Raw genomic sequence first — 20,250 nt, 5'->3', positions numbered from 1 at the left:
AACAATCGCTAATCCTCTGCAGGAAATCATATTGTCAACTATATATTTTATGAGTCATTTTTACTGCCTCATGTTTCTATTCAATGTTATTAAGCAAAACCTTCTAAAAATAGCCAACTTGAATTTTTCTAATGTGAAATTACGTTTAACAAAAAAGATAAAACCAAGCTTAAATATAGAAATAGATGGTTGACAGTCTAATTTTTTTATCCCAATTAGAAAATTTTCATTATAAAATATAAAACATCTTAAAAACGAACAAAATTTTTTTTTTTTTAGATTTTTTGTCTAATTATTATTTTAGGATTCTACAAAAACTTAATAATTAGATAATTAAATAGATAATTAACTATGAAAAGTTCAGGGTGACTTTTTGTATAAAGTTTTTCTTAATAATATTGAATAGGGACATAGAAATTTTGAATCCTCTTAATGTAGATATGTATATAAAATGCTTCGATGAGTATCTTGTTTCATAATAGACAATTTTTTATTATGCTCCGTTTGTTTGGAGTAAAATTAATATCTCATGGAAAATATATCTCAATGAAATAATTATCATGGAAAAACAACTAGTTAGGTTATAGTGTTTGGACAACAAATTTGTTAATATTTTCTATTGTTTATTTGGTGAAAAACATAAATTTGAGGTACAACATATCAAACACATGGTGTTCACTCTAGAAGAACCGAAATTAATAGTAAAACTTTTATTAATTACATAAATAATGAAGTCGGAAAACCCAATAAGAGGACTAATTGGTAATTAGAAGGTTTTAGGCCGTCTAAAGTCATAAAACTGTGATTTTTGCGAGTCAGAAGTAAAACCATTAAATTAACGGCGTTAAAAAAGTTGGTTTCTTTTTTTCCAAGTCTCAATTTTATTAAACTTCAAGCGTCGTTGCTCTCTCTAGCTCAAAATCGCCTCCGTCGCTGTTCTCTCCGGTCACGGCAACACAACCCGTCTTTGTTTCTTGTAAGTTTCAGTATACTTAGATCTGGAACAAAATTCATTGTGGGAAAAGTTTTTGATACGTTCGCTAATACTCGATTAGGTTCGATTTGTTTCGAGTTCAATTTTATATTTCAATGTCTTCGTGGATGTATGAAGGTTTTTAATTTGCTTGTTCTTGTTTCTCCTTCCACTTCTTCGGAGCCGAGATAGAAACTTAGGTTTATGATCGTCCTTAATAATATTTCGATTTTTTGATGCATTATGTCATTAGCCTGACCCACCATTGCAGATTTTTTTTTCCTGGTGATTTAAATTAGGTTAAGTTTGTAAATAGATGCCATATTAACCCGATGTTACTTCTTAGTACACTATTCTTGTAGTCTTTGGCTTATTAACTTAGTGTTTGTGTTAAATCATATACCTTATGAGTCGCTTTCTTCCATTCTGTTTGTAGATATGTTTGATATTAAAGTACCGCTGCTATGGGGCTCCCTCCCAAGGGTGGATTCAGCTTTGACTTTTGCAGAAGGAATGATATGCTTGCCCAAAAGGGTGTCAAGCCTCCTTCTTTTAGGAAGACTGGAACGACAATTGTTGGTCTCATTTTTCAGGTGTTTATCCTGCTTGCTTAACAGTAAATATTGTTGCCGTTTGGATTTTCTTTTATTGAAGTTGATTGGTTGGGCATCCACTTTAAAGTGCAGTGGTCCTTCCCTTCCACACCTCTCTGGGTACGGACCCTGTAAAAGGAGAGCTTCGCGAAACTGGCTCGTCTCTCCACATCCTCTTTCAATCCGAAACCCAACTTCAAACCAACCATAACTCTCGCAATCCTAGAGACCCACTTGCGCCAATGCCAAAGTTTCAAGCTTTTCCATCAGATTCTCTCTCAGACAATCCTTACTGGCTTCATCAAAGACACTTACGCTGCAAGCAGAGTCCTCAAGTTCTCCACTGACTTACCTTTCATTCCCATCGACCACTCTCTCCAAGTCTTTACTCACATCGAGAACCCAAATAGCTTCATCTATAACACCCTCGCCAGAGCGTATATTCGGAGAAACTCACCTCAAGAAGCTATGTATTTGTATAAATTGATGATGAAGAATAATGTGGGTCCTGATAACCATACATACCCAATTCTAGCTAAAGCTTGTGCTCTTCGGTTTGCCGAGTTTGAAGGAAAATTGATACATGGTCATGTTTTGAAAACTGGTTTTGAATCGGATGTTTATGCACAGAACACATTGATTAGCATGTATTCTGTTTGTGGGAATGTGATTGATGCTCTTAAATTGTTTGATGAAAGTCCTGTGCTGGACTTGGTTTCATGGAATTCCATATTGGCTGGGTATGTTCATGTTGGAGATGTGGATGAGGCCAAGTATATATATGATCGGATGCCTGAAAGAAATGTTATTGCTTCTAATTCGATGATTGGTTTGTTTGGTAGCAGTGGTTATGTTACCGAGGCTTGCAGGTTATTCGAGAACATGCCTAAGAAAGATTTGGTTTCATGGAGTGCTATGATTTCTTGTTTTAAGAAAAATGAAAAATATGATGCAGCGTTGGTTAAGTTTATTGAAATGATTGGTAATGGAATTACAGCGGATGAGGTGGTGGTTGTCAGTGTTCTTTCAGCATGTGAACATTTGAAGGCTGCTGAGGCAGGGAAGTTGATCCATGGTTTAGCTGTGAAAGTTGGGGTTGATTCATATGTTAGTCTTCAAAATGCTTTAATTAAAATGTATTCAAGTTGTGGGGAAATAATGGCTGCTGAATGTTTGTTTAACGGAGGTTACCTTTTGGACCAAATATCTTGGAATTCTTTGATCTCTGGGTACATGAAATGCGGGTCAGTTGAGAAAGCCAAGGCATTATTTGATTCAATGCCTGTAAAGGACATTGTGTCTTGGAGTGCAATTATGTCTGGTTACTCTCAACATACTCGATTTTCGGAGACTTTGTCTTTGTTCCAAGAGATGCAAGTCAACCGAATCAGTCCGGATGAAACAACTTTGGTCAGTGTGATATCAGCTTGTACCCACTTGGCTGCTCTTGATCAAGGTAAATGGATACATGTTTATTTAAGGAAATATGGCCTAAAGATTAATGTCAAGCTGGGTACAACCCTCATAGACATGTATATGAAATGCGGCTGTGTGGAAAATGCATTGGATGTTTTTGATGGGATGGAGGAAAAGGGGATTTCTACTTGGAATACTCTTATTCGTGGCTTGGCCATGAATGGATTGGTATACAAGTCACTCCATTTGTTTTCTGAGATGAAGAAGCATGCCATAGTGCCTAATGAGATAACCTTCGTGGCGGTACTTAGTGCTTGTCAACAAATGGGATTAGTTGACGAGGGGCGTCGTCATTTTAAGTCCATGATTGAAGAGTTGGGGATGAAACCTAATGTTAAGCACTATGGATGCATGGTTGATCTGCTAGGACGTGCAGGCTTCCTAAAGGAAGCAGAACAACTCATTGAGCGTATGCCTATGTCGCCAGATGTGGAAACTTGGGGTGCACTCCTTGGGGCTTGTAGAAAACATGGTGATAATGAGATGGGGGAGAGGGTTGGAAGAAAACTTGTGGAGCTTCATCCAGATCATGATGGCTTCCATGTTTCATTATCCAATATATGTGCTTCAAAAGGTAATTGGAATGATGTACTCGAGATTAGGGGCACGATGATGCAAAATATGGTGAAGACACCAGGTTGTAGCATGATTGAAGTGAATGGAACAATTCATGAGTTCCTTGCTCGAGATAAGACTCATCCTCATATAAAGAAAATAGAGCATATATTGGATGAGATAGCTAGCAGATTGAAAATGGAAGGTTATGCTCCAGACACATGAAATTTCCCTTGACATTGATGAAGAAGAGAAAGAAACTACTCTCTTTAGGCACAGTGAAAAGCTCGCCATTGCGTTTGGGCTTATCACTCTTGCACCGCCTACCCCAATAAGAATAATGAAGAATCTACGAATCTGTAATGATTGTCATATAGTGGCGAAATTCGTTTCTAGGGTTTATAATCGTGACATTGTGGTGAGAGATCAACATCTCTTTCACCACTTCAAGTAGGGTTTTTGTTCATGTGTGGATTATTGGTAACAACATGAAATAAAATTAAGAGACAATTAGTTTTATTTTCAATTCTTTGGTATTCTTAGAACCAACAAAGTATTGAACTCGTAATTATGATATTTGTTTGTCGAATCAACAAATTTAAGTATACTTGCTCCTAATATTCGTGTGTCGAATCAACATATCCAAGTAGCAAATCTTGCATCACGCTACTTTGCGTCACGGACTTTGGCCCTTTTTCTGGCAAATATGCGTCACGGACTCTGGCCCTTTTTCTGGCAAATATTTTCAATGAGTTGGTCTTCCATGAAATGTCTTTGATTTACTTGTGTGATGACTTAATCGAGAGTGCCTTTGAAATTAACTTTTTAGATGGGAAGTACCTCCGTTATCTCATTGGGTGAAATATGGTAAGAAATTTATTTAACGCCCGTAAGATGCAATTTCTTAGTGAATTCCGACTTCCAAGACACTCATATATGAGAACAGTGACTTGGTTGTCAGAATTTTGGCTGACTCCCATATTAGTTAACCCCTGTGAGTCACGAATATGTTGTTTGCCTGTTTCTTTTCAAGTTGCAGACATGCAAAAGCTATCCGCCTGAAGAAAATATTGGCATTTTTCAATGAGAATATGCTCTTGCAACATTTTACCCACTGATAGAATTTTACTTTTTTGTCTAACTTTTGCAGTTTAATTTAGTCAAACTATGCGTGTAGAACTTTTGGGGTTAGTAGTTTATAGCAGCACAGAGAACTGTCACTTGTAATGCCTTTGTTGAGCTATTATAAGTGGTATAGAAATGATTCAGGATTTACTTTGGTAAAGTCTATTTCAATACATGGAAAAATGATTGAAAGTATGGTATAGAAATGACTCGACTGTTATAGATTCAGCAATGGGTATGTATATATGAATATATGACCGAAAATGTGTTCTAGAAATGATCTTTAACTAATTTATGGACTCAGTATTGTGTGTTTTCCAATTTTTACTACAGATAGTTATGATTCAATGTGGCAAATGACTCAAAATGCTGTGCAGAAATATTTCAAATATGACTAAATGATCTGAAATGTTATAGAGTAACTAGAGTTTTCCCTAAACAAGTTCACATCCACCTTTCAGTAGAAATGAAACTCTTGGCAGCGAAAAGGAGCATTGCATGTTACAGTAGCAATTGAGAAGAAAATTTTAATAATGGGTGGCACTAGATTCATTGGGGTGTTTTTGTCAGGACTCCTTGTCAAAGAGGGTCATCACTCATCAGGTATCACCTGTCTCTCTTTAACATTGGTGCATTAATTTTTCAGATGTCAATGCTCAATGATTTTGTACCTGGAATAAGTCTGCATGTACGTTACTAATGTATTCTGGCAGGTAACCTTGTTTACTAGAGGTAAACCACTGGTCACTCAACAGTTGCATGGCGAATGAGAATCCGAATTTGCTGAATTTTCTTCCAAGGTATTACGCTATTGCCAAATAGTTGTGTCTAGTTCAACATGCTTTCTTGAAATTCAGCTTCTTCTAGTTGACGTAGTTTTTCCAGTGAGGAAAAAAAAAGTACTACCATGTGCCTATTAGGCTAATGTTGGTTATTTGTTATGGGTTGCTAGATCTTGTATTTGAAGGGAGACGGGAAGGACTTTGATTTTGTGAAATCCAGTCTCTCGGCTGAAGGGTTTGATGTTGTTTATGACATTAACGGTGTGTGTAATTTATCTGCCAATTTTTCTGAACATTAGCTAGGTTTTCGTTGTTATTTTAGGATGAGAGGCAGTTGAAGTTGAACCCATGCCCACAGCCCACCAAATCTGGAACAGTAAGACCTTAGTATAATCATTCCCTTTTTGATATTTGAGTCCTCTGGCTATCTCATGAAATCTAATATTCTGTTAAATACCAGGTTCTTGTTAGTTGGATTAAAATCGTTGATATTAACCTGAGTACCTGATACTGATAGTAGTATACGACTTTATAATTGAATGCTTGCAGCATTTGTTTGCATCCGTTGACAAAGCAAAGCACCTGCTCGGATGGAAACCAGAACTTAACCTGGTGGAAGGTCTTGCCGACTCTTATAAATGGATTTAAGGTACATACAGGAGAGAAGCTGATTTCTCTACAGATGACATGATTCTTGGCAAAAGCCTTGTTCTTCAGACCTAAAACTTCTGTTCTCCTCCTTTTGTATTAACTGTCACTCAAGTTGCCAGTTCTTGACATACTCCCGCAAGTGTGGATGTATCTATATCATATGATTTTTGTTTCATAAGCCATAAACAGACAAAAAACTACTTCCATTCCACCTACAGAGCTTCAACAGGTTATTGAGGTTTTTCTGCCCCGACTCTTGCAATTTGTCCTGTAGTTCAATGGTGGTACAAGTTGTGGTACATGTACGTTCATTGGTCGACTTACTGATGCATGCACCTTCATGTTTTTCTATTTTGGCACTCCTCTTTGTATTTGAATCCATTGCTCAAATCCGGTCCAATCTCCAAATGCACACTCCGGCCCAAGACGAAGTCAGGTCCGGTCCCAAGTGGGATTAAGCCCAGTCCAAGAATCAAACACAAACACAATGGGAGCAAACGTGAACCATCAGTAAAAGATTAATAAACACAAACACAGTTTTGAGTTGTACATAGCAACTGGATATGGCAAACGAAACCATGAAGTTTCAATCATCACCAGCAACCAGCAAGCAAAACATGGAATCCTTATACTAATTTCACTCCAAAGATCAATTCAAATAACTGGCAACTAGCACCCAACTCACGGAATCAGCACAACAACCAAATCAAACAAAAGAATAAACTACAGCTAGCTACCAGCAATCAATAAAAGCTCAACGTGCATATCCTAATTCATTTCATTATGGTCAATCTCTCATGGCAGAACACCAACTAATAATCGCATATATACACATAAATCCAGACTCAAATAGTAAGCTAACAAAGCTCATGCTAAGGACACCATCACCGGATATTAGAATAGCAAACAATTCAACCAAGAACATCACAAAACCAGCAACCGAAACCCAAAACATCACACCCATAAACCATAAGCCAAGAACATCACACACCCAGAAACCAAAATCAGGAAGAAATCCCAGAACATGAACCATAAGATTCAAAGATACAATACCGGAAATCAAACTAGAAACAATATCGAAAAATAACAAAGAAATTGCCGATTATTACCTCTCCTTTTCTTATCTCACGAATCTATCAATGCTCTAATGCTCTGATTCCGATTCCGCCCGATTCCTTGTGCAACGCCTTCTTTCTCTCCGTTTTTCTCCTCTTCCAGCGGCTGCTCCCTTTCTTCTCTTGGCTTTTTCCTGTGTTGCGACCCCCTCTCCTTTCTCTTTCCCTCACGCCACCTTTCTTCTTTCTTTTTCTTCACCCACTCTCCCCTCCTCCATCTCTTTCCCTCCCGCCACCTTTTTTCTTTCTTTTTCTCCACCCACTCTCCCCATGCCGCCTGCTCCACTTGCTTTTTCTTTTTCTTTGTTTTTCCTTTTTGTCTCCCACGCCTTCTCTCCTTTTTTGTCCTTTTGTCTCTTGTTTTTCCACCCACCTCTTTTCTCTCTCTTTTATCCTCTTTTTATGATGTGTTGTCCCCTCTTTTTATTGGTGGATCATGGGTCAAAATTTGGACTCATGGATCAAAGAAATGAATTTGGAATATTTATGAGTTCATGGGTTAAGGAAATGAGTTTTGTAAGCTTGTGGGTCCAAAAATGGGCTTTCGAATATTTGTATTTTTTTGGTCGGACGAAAACCGGTTACTACACATTATTTCTTCATTTCAGCGAGAATACGGAGACCACTAAGTTGCCATTTGCATTCAAATATGTATTCCTTTCCACACGATAATGTTGGCTGCTTTTACTGTGCTTCAAGTTTGAAGATTCTCATGCTTTGATTCTTTTAATGAATCAAAACATATGAAAAATTTGTAGTTACTCCATATTTGGAGTGTTTCTTGATTCATGAATGGTGAAGAGAGATGATGAAAAAGAAGAGAGAGGTGATAGAAAGTGAGAGAGATGATGAAAAGGAAGAGAGAAAAAAGAGTATTGAATGTCGGCTCAAGTATGTCCATTGTGGGTGTATTGAAATGTAATACTTGTTAAATTGATAGTTGCACAAAAATTGATGTATTTAGAGTGTGAGCATAAGTGTGCCCACTTTTGATGCTCTATATACGTTGAATAGAATGAAAGAATCCGGATCGTTCCTTAACTAAAAAGTTGATGTGAAATACCTTCTACCCACTAGCTGCCTACTAGCGTACTACTATCTCTATAATAAATGTGCAAACCACTGTGAATGATACTTTATCAGTTATGGAGATACCAAGTTAATTAGCATGTCACCCATCAAACTTTTTATAGGTAACAAATGGAAGGAAAATGTGCATGGGTGAGGTTACCTCTTAGAGAACCAGAGAGAGAGAGAGAGCATTTTCATCATCCTTTTCATGAATTTGGCACTACCCAACTGCAGATTGCATGAGTGTGGTTGCTTGCTTTTCCTTCTTCAAGACTTTAGCTAGTAAGAGGTAATCAAGGGAATACCACCACAAAGAAAGGGATCGCAAGTGGCAGAGACAAAATGGGGAAAAGGTGGGTGAGGTTACCTCTTATAGAGAAACACAGAGAAAGCAATTTCATCATGTTTGATGAATGTACGCATTGTCCTTCACACGGCCAACTACAGAGCATGAACATAAGTAGTTGCTTGCTTTTTCTTGTTTGAGATGTTTTTCTGCATTGAGATTGTAGTGGTTCTCTTAGCAATTTTGAAAACAAGACCCTCCATGAGCGTTGTCGCGCTTACTTTTTCTTCTTTTTCTGCATTAAAGGTTAGCAATTCTGGATGAAAACATAAATGGTGGGTATAGAACGAAGAAAGCGACCACCTGCCCAGTGGCAGCCATCCATTCAAAAATCAAAATAGTGGAGTGATTTTATGATTTCTTTTACTAATTTCTCGTTATGACAAATAAAAAAAGATGCTAGAGTGGGCCCAAAAGAAAACAAAGATGAGCCTAGTGGACAAATTAAGAGAGCTTTTATAGGAGGCCAAACAAGACCCTGCGTCAGACTGCTTAGGCATGAGTGTTTTAACTGTTTATGAAAATGTAGCCTCATTTTCTTTTTTCTTATGGTGTTAATGGTCGGTTTTTTGGCATAAATTTAACAAATCAAAAGATCAGTTTTTTTCGATATTTGATACCATTTTTTAGTTCGGTTATGTTTTCAATGGAGAAATGTGTAAAAAAATCTTTTAAAAAAACCAACCAATCGGTTTCAACGATTTTTTTCACAGCCTTAAAAATTAACAGAGCATGTGCAATTTCCACAACCCTTCCAAGCATCAGTTATTATCCACCCTCTGTATGCTATTGCTAACCATTCCTAGATATTAGAAAGGGATGCGCACTACATACATTGATACTGTACATATAATACACATGGCCTCATTACTTAATTTCTTGTTTGTTTTCCGAGAATTAAAATAATGAACATGAAGCAGCGCTAGCTACAAAAACAAAAAGGTCGAATAAATTTAAGAAGGTTTTGATTGGACCATTTGCTCACACCATACAATGGAGAAGGTGGCATCTTCTAGTTGATCACTTAAGCTTTTAGCTTAAAGGACTGATCTTTGCTTGAACTTAGCCCGAGTAAGGCCGACTTAAATAAAGATAACTAGGTAGGTGCCTTCACCTTTTTTTCTAGACTTTCTGGTTATGAATTTGTTTTCCAATCGTTCGATAGTGAAAGAAAGCAGAAGGAGAACGAAAGCTATATATGCAAGAAATGGAAGGTACTGCTTTTATGGTTGTAGCTCCATTGAATCCTACATCAAATTTTGCTTTTTAAAATAAAATCATAAATATGTAGTATTAGACCTAACGAATCCAGTAATATAAGCAGCGTATTTTTTTTTGTTCGGAACAAAAATCAAATTCAACAATAAAAAAACATAACAATTATAAATCGTCAGATATAAACCAAAAAATATTCAATATTTCAATCGTGATAAATTTGATTTTTGTTTTTAACATAAGAAATATCGTTGGATTCTTTAGGTTGAATACTACACATTTATAATTTTTACAAAAAAAATTAGAGCCCAAAAAGGGCTACAGTGGGATGATCACGACAGCAAACCTCATATACTCATCCTATACAGAGAGTGAGGGAGGGAAGGAGGATATGACAATGCAAATGGTGTTATATTTCAAAAAATAAAATGGTATTATATTTTCTTTGAATTACTCAATAGGGCAAACGAAACAAAATAGGGAAATGGTGTTATAATTTTAAATATCAATATAGCACTGGTTTGTAAATTTTTTAATTGAAACAACACTTCACGTTATTACATGTGGCATCATTATTTGTCATTTGACGTTAATGCTACTAGGAATAGCGTCATTAATATTAAGTTTGTAAAAAAAAATAATGACACTGGTAGAATCAACATCAACAATTCAATAAGAAAATCTAATAAGCAAAAAAAAAAAAATATATATATATATATATATATGAATAGGGTGTTGTTGTTGAGGTTTTTATTCGCCCCAACAACGTCTCCGTGGCTCGTACCCTTGACCTAGTTGGTGTGGGAGAGCTTGATGTAATGGTAGTGGCTCTCCCCCACACGAACAAGGTCAATGGTACGAGCCACGGAGGCGTTGTTGGGGCGAACAAAAACCTCAATAACAAGTGTCGTTTGGTAACAAGGACAAAACGGCATAGAAGAAGCGGTTCTAGCGAATGAAAAGTATAACCTGGAAGTAGATCATTCATTTCTAGCGAATGAAAAGTAAAATGAACACAATAATAACAAAAAGGAAGGGCTCTTTAATCGTTACACACATGGCTCCCACCATGACTAAATGAACATATCAATTCGACAACACATCAATATAGGAAATTGAAATGGAATTGCATGTGCGGTACCCACACTTATCTTTTTCCAAAAAAGGAAAATTGATAATGAAATTGTACTTTGCCCACTCCTGATTTCAAGTGCTTGAAACAACAAAAGTTAAATGGGTTAGTAAAATATGTGTTCACCGAAAAATTGGTCGTGTTTCATTTTGATCACTGATCGTCAAAATATATCAATTCAATCATCTAAAATTAAATTTGTGTCAATTTGATCAACCTGATCAAAATTTATCAATTACAATCAATCAACTTGTTGACAGAGGTGGACCTAGTGTATTAGGGCAAATGCAATGGGAATTAATTTGCTAGGCCAACATTTTTGTTGGCCCGGTCCCACCTCTATTACACAAAAAGTCAAGTCAAACACGAATTCTAATACAGCCACATCAGCAAAACACAAATTTCTATAAACGTTTTCTTCACACACACTTTCTCTTTCCACCCAACCCAACAACATTCCATTCCTCCATATTATCCACAACAAAACTACATCAAAACATCAAATATCAATACATCCACATCAGCAAAACACTTATCCCAATACAGTCACATAAGCAAAACACATTTTACAATACAACCACATCAGTAAAAGACAATATCTTTGTTGGCCCAATACCACTTCACCATTGCATTTACCCTTACCACTGGGAACACATGCCCCCAGTGGCCCAAAAAAAAACATAAATATATTAAATTATTTAGCATTTTTTGGGTAGGCCCCTCACTCAAGAAATTGAGGCCCCATTAAAGTGAATTTAACCCACAAGACCACAAGGCCACTACTTAAAAGTTAGAAGTTGGAGTCCATAAGTGAGAAAATACCACAAAATCACTTGTTTGCGGTGTGCCCTAAAAGCTAACATTTGATTAGACTAATCGTATGTACAATGAAGCATTCTTTCGAAGCATCCGAATCCGAACTCGACAAAAAATTTCATTTTTTTTTTCAGTTGGAGTCTTGGAGAGTTTTTGTTATCTGGTTGTTGAGTGTGTTTTCCAGGCCAACCAATAGCCATAGTGAGTTGTTGTAAATTGCTCTGAATAGAATTTTATTGTGAACAGAAGTTAAATTGAAGTCCAATTTTTCTAAGTTAAATTGAAGTCCAATTTTTCTGTGAATTTTGTTGTAAAGTATTATTAATGTGTAATTGTATTTGTGGTATATATTCATTAATTGTGAAACCATGACATAAAGAACTCAGGAAAAAAAACACTCCGAAGGCAACGCCCTCGAAACCCTGCAACACTTTTTATGTGCCCCAGTGATCCCAAGTCCTGGGTCCGCCACTGCTCGCTGATGTGGCAGATTGACTACTAAACAATATTATATTTCAATAATATGACAAACGACATTTCTTAGGTGTCAAACAATCAACAGACCAAAATACTCTCAAATCCCTAATATCCCAAGTTCACTCATGCTTTCAAACAAAAGTCTCTTTCTCTACTCTCGAATAAGCGCAATTCCTCAACTTTGAGTCTCCACATTAAAGTAAACAATATATCTGTCATTTGCCTTTCTTATTTCAAAGCTTTTTTCTCTCCAACTTTACACACGTGAATTTTATATCTATTATTAACTAACTTTCCCTCTTAGGGGGCATTATTCGTTATGCCAAGTTACGTGTTTGAAAGGATTTAGATGAGAGGTGGTGCATAACGGGCGTACATTATAAAAAAAACATATATATCAGATACAATATATTAAGAAGTTTAACCTTGATTTGACAAGATTCTGGCTCATATGTACTACCAATTTTCTTTAATAAATTTAGTTATTTTTCAAAAATTAATAATTACATTATTATCTTCATAATGATAAACACATATGAGCCAGAATCTTGTGAGTCTGCTCCTGTCTAACCAAGTTGGCACCCATTGATAATTGATTGATTCCACTTTATACTCACTATGGACCTTGCCCATGTCCTAACCATGCAAGTTGGAGAGTACTGTTTTTAACTATAAATACCAGACGCCCACTACTACCAACATTCATCGAAATTATGTCTTGATTTCTATATCATCTACCTCCCACTACTCCTCTTGATTGGCAGACCCATCAAACCACATTGCAACCCTCCATCCTTTCTCACTTCGACTCGTCATAAAATTCCTCTGATCTCGCACTTTGCAGCATTCTGCTCTTGCCAGTCCTCTCTTGCTCGCTCGCTCGCTCGCTCACTCACTCACTCTCTGCTTAATTGAATCATTCACTCTCCGGCAAGGTAAATTCTTGCTCCTTTGCTCGCTCGCTCACTCGCTGTTGTTTGACGCATCTATACTGTATTGATATGAGTGTTAACTGTTGAGTGATTTATTTATGTATATATGCCTACGGCTCTCATATTTTCAATCGGATTGAACCTTCTTTTGTTGTCAGCTTCGCTTCATCACTTTGTCTATGTGGATTGCTTTCCAATATTAGAATGCTCTGTTCTTGAATTACAGTTTGTTTATCTATGTTTGGAGCATATATAATACATATGGCAGGGATTCAGTTTGACTGCTCTTCATCTAAACAATATTGTCTCCTGCATGTACAGAGATCATATTAATTTCCTTTCCCTTTTATTCACTATCTTTTTAATCTGATTATGTAATCCCTGCACATTCCAATTTACAGTTCTTTTTGGCATGCATGGAAGATTTGCTCTCCTTCTTGCTTTTATAGGTACAATAGCAAGAATGAGAGCAGTCTTCGTAATCACCACCCATTGTCTGTTGTCCTCTCCTCTTGGTCCTTCTTTCTACTTTCCAATCTCCTTCAACGGAGCCAAAGTTTCTTTCTCCATACCATATAGTAAATAGTAATTGATTCCATTGATTTTTAATTGGACTTGTGCTCTGTTGAAGAATATTTTGGGTGGGAAGTGGCAGAGGTTGTTGTTCTGAGTTCTGACATTTTTACTTGTATCCCGGCCGGTTTCTCTGGTGGAATTTTGAACTGAAATCCCTTTTCGTTTCAATAACAGTGATCATGGGCCTCATAGCAAACGTTTGGTCCCTCCTATTGGCTCTCCTGGCCATCGCTGCACCATATTTGGATGAAAACACTTTGTCAGCGCAACAAGCTGACAAAGTCACGAACTTGCCAGGGCAGCCTCCGGTCAAGTTTGAGCATTACGCGGGGAGTATCAAACTCTATCCGAACGACACTAAAGCTATGTTCTACTGGTTCTTGGAAGCAGCAACCGATGCCGCTGAAAAACCCGTCGTGGTCTGGCTTAATGGAGGTGTGTTACTATTTCATATGTTTCATTATTATTTTTGTAAATTTGAGAATCTAACTAGCTCTGAAATGTGGTTGATCAGGACCCGGATGCTCCTCTGTAGCTGAAGGTGCTGCACTAGAGATAGGGCCCTTCCTTCTCGACGGGTCGCAGTTTCAGCTCAACCCATTTTCATGGAACAAAGGTATAATCATGATTATTGCATTATAAGCTGATTAGAGCCGAAATCCATTCTAATCAATCATGTGTTTGTGTCGATATATATTTGTAGTGGCAAACATGTTGTTCCTGGAGACCCCGGTGGGAGTGGGGTTTTCATATAGCAACAACTCTCAGGATTATGACTTGGTCGGAGATCATTCGACCGCCCTTGACAACTTAGCCTTTCTAGTCAATTGGTATAAGAAGTTTCCAAACTTCAAGACCAAGCAACTCTACATCAGTGGGGAGAGCTATGCCGGTAAGAGTAGAACCTTAATTTTGGATTATGATTTTTTATCACTGTAGCTACAGGTTAATTATTACTTACATATTCTACTGTCTTTGTGATCAGGCCATTTTGCTCCACAACTTGCTGATCTAATCATGGACTGGAATAAAGGAGCTGCTAAAGACTCCATCAATCTCAAAGGCATCATGGTATGATTATTTTTTTTTTCTTGCGGTTAAATTTTTGGTGAACAAATATTTAAAGAAAACATAATGAAATGACAATGGTGATTGAAAAACAGATGGGGAACGTTGTGATCAACGATCCTACTGATGCTGATGGCATAGTCGATTATGCACACAGCCACGGGGTTATCTCGGGTGAAACATACCGAGATATCGAAAAAGAATGCAACTTCAACAACTTCAATCAAACTGAAGAATGTGTTGTTGCTTTCGAAGGCCTCGCTGAAGCTTATGCTGAGATCGACATGTTCAACATTCATAGGCCAGTCTGTCAGAATATTGGCAACATCTCTCCGTCAAGTTTTGTTGTGAACGCCTTTCATCATGTAAGTAATTATACTCTGTTTTACAAAATAAAAATTAGAATGCTTATAAAAAGTACTGATAGTTTTTGTTAAATGTTGATTTTCAGGATGTATTGCGGGGTAAGGGAGTGCCGCATAAACGTGATATGTGCAGTGACTATGCGACGCCATATTTCAACAGGCCGGACGTCCAGCTCGCCCTGCACGCCAATGTCACTGGATTGCCCTATCCGTTCTGGATATGCAGGTATCTTACAATGCCAAATTTCCACCTTCTCAGTTTAATGAAATTAATTACTACAGAATTCATATGAAAGGAAATGGATAAATTTGTGGAATTTTTTTGGCTTGTGCAGTCCTATAATTAGGAGGTGGATTGACTCTCCTACTAGTGTACTGCCCACCATTCGGAAGCTCCTGGACGCCGGCCAGCGCATTTGGATCTTTAGGTAAGATACACAATTCAGGAATCAAAATTTTGCTTTGTCAAAGAAAGAGTACAATATTTTTCTCACTACTGAGAGTTTTAATAAGAATGGTAATTGATTGTGGAACAGTGGGGAGTTCGATGGGAGAGTGCCAGTGACCTCCACAAATTATAGCATTGCTATAATGGGGTTAAAAGTGGAGGAGGAATGGAGACACTGGTTCAAGAATGGTGAGGTGGCCGGGCAGGTGCAAACCTACAAAGAGGGGATCACATTTGTCACTGTGACCGGAGCAGGACACCAAGTCCCGGTTGACAAGCCCGGAGAATCGCTTTTTGTATTTAGTCATTTCCTCGCAAACAGAAGGTTGCCCCGCTTCTAGTTAAATTATCAGTTGGTGTATTTAACGTCTCTCTGTTAAAAAATAATTAAAACAACAGTATTTTAATTAATCAGGATCTTCTCTTCTTTTTGGGGTAATCAGTAGTATTAGCATTAATCTCAGTCATGTCCATACCGAGTGTAGATTAGCTTAATGAGTTAGGCCCTGCTTAATTTCACATTTCACAATCAACTAAACAAAATCCAATCGAAATTGAATCTTCTTCTTCTTCTTTTTTATATCAGAAAGTCTACTATCAAACACACCTAATTGTAGACAGTCCAAATTGTCCTTGTAATGAATGAATCCCCTTTGTTTAGGCATTAATTGTCTTATCAAATCATTCAAATTGAAAAACACGAGTCCAAAATGAGTTCGAACTTTGGGATCAAGATTACATATGACCTAACTAACCAACTGAGCTACCCGTCGGGGTCCCATTACAAACAAAGGGGCAAGCCCATGACAAAATGGCCCGATTCATAGGTAAAGTGTGCTACTGCAGAATCTTTCATGAGTTTTAGTTTGTTTTTTATTTTTCAAGATTTGTAAATAATGTGATTTTGTACTTGGGCATCTATGGACTTTTACGTTCTTATTGTTCTGTTTATTGTGAAACCCATCAAAAAAAAAACACTCATGGCAAAGTTTATAGAAAGAAAATAGGATACTAACAATGTTTATTCATATAATATTAAGATAATATGGTTTCTTTCTCATCACCCTTGCTTTTCAACTGGATTCTCAGATAAATGAGAGTTAGAGACCTCTTTCACGACATGATCAGGAGGACAAAGACAAAGATGAGCAACACAATCACATAGAAGGGGTTGTGGGCAATCATAATGTGTCACACATGGACCTTTTACTTTTGACCTTTGAGCAGCACCCATCTTCAATCCTAACAAAAAAATGAATAGTAATAAATATTAAATATATTGTTTGATAAATATGAATGAACAATAAAAGGATAAGAGGTAGAGAGGTTACCAGATAAACAAATCAAAAGCAAAATGCACAATGAAAGCTTGAGTGGTGATGACCTCTCCATATTGTTGTGTGTTTTGATGAGAGTTAGTGTTGTATGTGGATATGTAGAATGGTCATCATATAACCGCCATTTATATGCATGGTTTACCCTATTTATTACCATACGATTTCTTGCACAATTTACATGATTTTCTTGAAAATCCCTTTTAATAAATGGGGGTCAACAATTTGGGATATCATTTTGCAAGTAAATATTCCTAATTAATTAAATGAGATCTACAATTATCAAATATTATAGCATAATAACATATACAGAAACCAAAAAATAAATCACTTTAATTAATTATAGATCAAACAAATTTTTTAAGGTAAAGGTTATGTGAGCAACCCATCACAATCCACAAGTGAGATGCAAATATTGACAGCAAATCAAGACAATAAAAGTCTTATGAAAAAAAATATCAAGACAATTAAAGTCAATGGAAAAAATCAAGACCATAAAAGCAAAGCAAAACAACACCTGAGAGAAACGTCAATATTGAGAGGAAATCAAGGATTTATTTTTTTTTGAAAGTTTGACAACAAATTTTTTTATAACCATTAATTCTCTATCATTGAATTTATAAAAAAAAATTTAATATTATTAACCATTAATTATGACAATATTTTTTTTTACTTTTTGTCACTTTCAAAATTAATTTGAAATCTAACGATTGAAATCACTTATATTTTAACTTGTCAATTTTTCCCCAAAATTGTGCACCTATTGGTAGTTCGATGATAAATTACTGCACTGGAGCTACTCTTAATCCCAAGAAATATGCAAAGTTCGATTATTCATGATTGTATGCACTGGCTATTGTAAAGAGATCCGGAAATGAGACCCGGATTCTCTTAATATCCACCCAATCGCATACTAGACAATTGATTGGTAAACTTCGGACCACATGGAAGACTCTCCCTGAAAACAATCGTGAGACATGAACTTTTTTTAACTACAGCTGTATGTACCCGAGATAAGGCCGCTAAAACGAGTTGTATTGTCTGTTAAATTAGTGTGGAACTTTGATGGGATAGTGCATAAGTGCATTGAATTCTGTATTTTTGAAGAGAGAATATATGCCTTTTTTTGGTTAACCGTTTGGAGAAGACAATGATAAAAGTAGTTTTAGTTTAGGCTTGGGCTTTTCTAATGATTAACATTATTTGCACCCCATTTTTTACTAAATACACCCCACTCTAATGCGTTTTTAAAAGATTAATAAGGTGTATTTAATAAAAAAAATAGGATGCAAATAATGTTCATCGCGAATTAGGTTGGGGTGGGTGTGGCTAGAATCATTCCAGCCAATTCCACCCATCACAGCCATTACATCATCATTAATTACACTTCATGACATTATGAAGCAAATATCATCAACGGCTGTGATGGATGGAATTGGCTGGAATGATTCCAGCCCCTCCCATCCCAATTAGGTTTGTCTTCAGACAAGTCCCATTTTGGATGGATCATCTGGGCCAACAATGGTTCTTATTTCGCCTAGTGGGCTTCTATTGGACTCATATCATTGGATCCGATGTTCTCTGCCCTTGTAATTGGTAGGCGAGATTCTTGCTACCTCATTGGTTAATTGTGACAAATAGTATTGTGATGGAATTTATCTACTTAGATGATAAATTTCTCCAGGAACCGCTATTCACATACGGATTTCGACTCAAATGCACACAGCTATTAAATATACCCTAATTATTTTCGAATACACACATTGAATTTCCTAAAAAACCCTTCATATATATTAAGGATATAACATTAGATATCTTAAACTACCCTTCCCATCCATATATATCTCAACTACTTTTCATAACCAATAAAAAATTATCTTTTTACTAAATCAACTTAAATGTTATAAGTTAAAGGAAAAAGTCAATCCTATCAGATCATGGAAACAATGATTTTAACTTCCACTGATGCAGGAACTTCCTCCGTCCAAATCTTTCTCTATATGATTCTCAATAGTATTAGATCTCATAATCTTATTCATGTTATCCATTGAATATCTTATACTAGGAGAAATTGTGAGACTAAGAGAAGACGGGGGAGAGAGATTACGTGAAGATTATATTAGGGTTAGAGAGTTTAATTTTTAATGTAATTGTATTGAGTATAAAATATGGGTGAAAAGAGTACATAGGTTTTAAGGTAATTTCATATAAACATATTTTGGTGAACTTATATTTTTTTTTAAAAAAAGGTGTGTGCATTGAGTCATACCTGTCTGCTAATAGCGGCTCCCTTTGACCTAATGGGATACTCAATTTTTATTCATCTATTAATGTGGGCCCAGCATTATTGGTCATTCTATTTGTTGTGCAGAAATAAGGGACAAACCCATGACAAAAAGTTGGCCGATTCATAGGTAAAGTGTGCTACTGCAGAATCTCTCATGAGTTTTGGTTTGTTTTTTAAAATAATGTGATTTTGGACCTGGGCATCTATGGATTTTTACGTTCTTATTGTTCTGTTCATTGTGAAACCCATCAAAAAAAAAAAAAAACTCATGGCAAAGTTTATAGAAAGAAAATAGGATACTAACAATGTTTATTCATATAATATTAAGATAATATGGTTTCTTTCTCATCACCCTTGCTTTCCAACTGGATTCTCAGATACATGAGAGTTAGAGATCTCTTTCACAACATGATCAGGAGGACAAAGACAAAGATGAGCAACACAATCGCATAGAAGGGGTTGTGGGCAATCATAGTGTGTCACACATGGACCTTTCACTTTTGACCTTTGAGCAGCACCCATCTCCAATCCTAAGGTAAAAAAAAATGAATAATAATGAATATTAAATATATTGTTTGATATATATGAATGAACAATAAAAGGATAAGAGGTAGAGAGGTTACCAGATAAACAAATCAAAAGCAAAATGCACAATGAAAGCTTGAGTGGTGATGACCTCTCCATATTGTTGTTGTTTTGATGAGAGTTAGTGTTGTGTGTGGATATGTAGAATGGTCATCACATAACCGCTATTTATATGCATGGTTTACCCTATTTATTACCATACGATTTCTTGCACAATTTACAAGATTTTCTTGAAAATCCCTTTTAATAAATGGGGTCAACATTTTGGGATATCATTTTGCAAGTAAATATTCGTAAAAGGAAAGCAAATCATCACAAAAGCTAGAAA

At 36.4% G+C, this 20,250-nt stretch overlaps 2 protein-coding genes across 4 annotated transcripts; both read left to right on the top strand.

Moving 5' to 3' along the window:
• The first annotated feature begins 871 nt into the window (after positions 1-871).
• LOC119993800 (pentatricopeptide repeat-containing protein At1g08070, chloroplastic-like) lies at positions 872-6,234 on the top strand. 3 transcript variants are annotated; one of them, XR_005466570.1, is made up of 5 exons: positions 872-976; positions 1,410-1,566; positions 5,184-5,325; positions 5,436-5,522; positions 6,054-6,234. XR_005466570.1 is itself a non-coding variant. In XM_038841069.1 (3 exons), exon 3 carries the CDS (start codon positions 2,035-2,037, stop codon positions 3,820-3,822), a length of 1,788 nt encoding a protein of 595 aa, XP_038696997.1. In that variant the 5' UTR covers positions 872-976; positions 1,410-1,566; positions 1,660-2,034; the 3' UTR covers positions 3,823-4,123. The 3 variants fall into 3 exon arrangements, 1 of the variants encoding a protein (XP_038696997.1); XR_005466571.1 differs by lacking the exon at positions 1,410-1,566 and having other exon boundaries at positions 880-976; XM_038841069.1 differs by lacking the exons at positions 5,184-5,325; positions 5,436-5,522; positions 6,054-6,234 and adding an exon at positions 1,660-4,123.
• A 6,832-nt stretch (positions 6,235-13,066) lies between these two features.
• LOC119995473 (serine carboxypeptidase-like 35) lies at positions 13,067-16,130 on the top strand. Its single transcript, XM_038841985.1, has 9 exons — positions 13,067-13,262; positions 14,010-14,270; positions 14,350-14,451; positions 14,539-14,727; positions 14,821-14,906; positions 14,999-15,268; positions 15,355-15,494; positions 15,604-15,696; positions 15,805-16,130. The coding sequence occupies exons 2-9, from the start codon at positions 14,015-14,017 to the stop codon at positions 16,055-16,057; spliced, it is 1,389 nt and encodes a 462-aa protein (XP_038697913.1). The 5' UTR covers positions 13,067-13,262; positions 14,010-14,014; the 3' UTR covers positions 16,058-16,130.
• The last annotated feature ends 4,120 nt before the right edge of the window (positions 16,131-20,250 follow it).

The sequence above is a fragment of the Tripterygium wilfordii genome, chromosome 3, assembly GCF_013401445.1.
Source record: "Tripterygium wilfordii isolate XIE 37 chromosome 3, ASM1340144v1, whole genome shotgun sequence".
Lineage (NCBI taxonomy): Eukaryota > Viridiplantae > Streptophyta > Magnoliopsida > Celastrales > Celastraceae > Tripterygium > Tripterygium wilfordii.
This window is presented reverse-complemented; position numbering and strand designations above follow the sequence as displayed.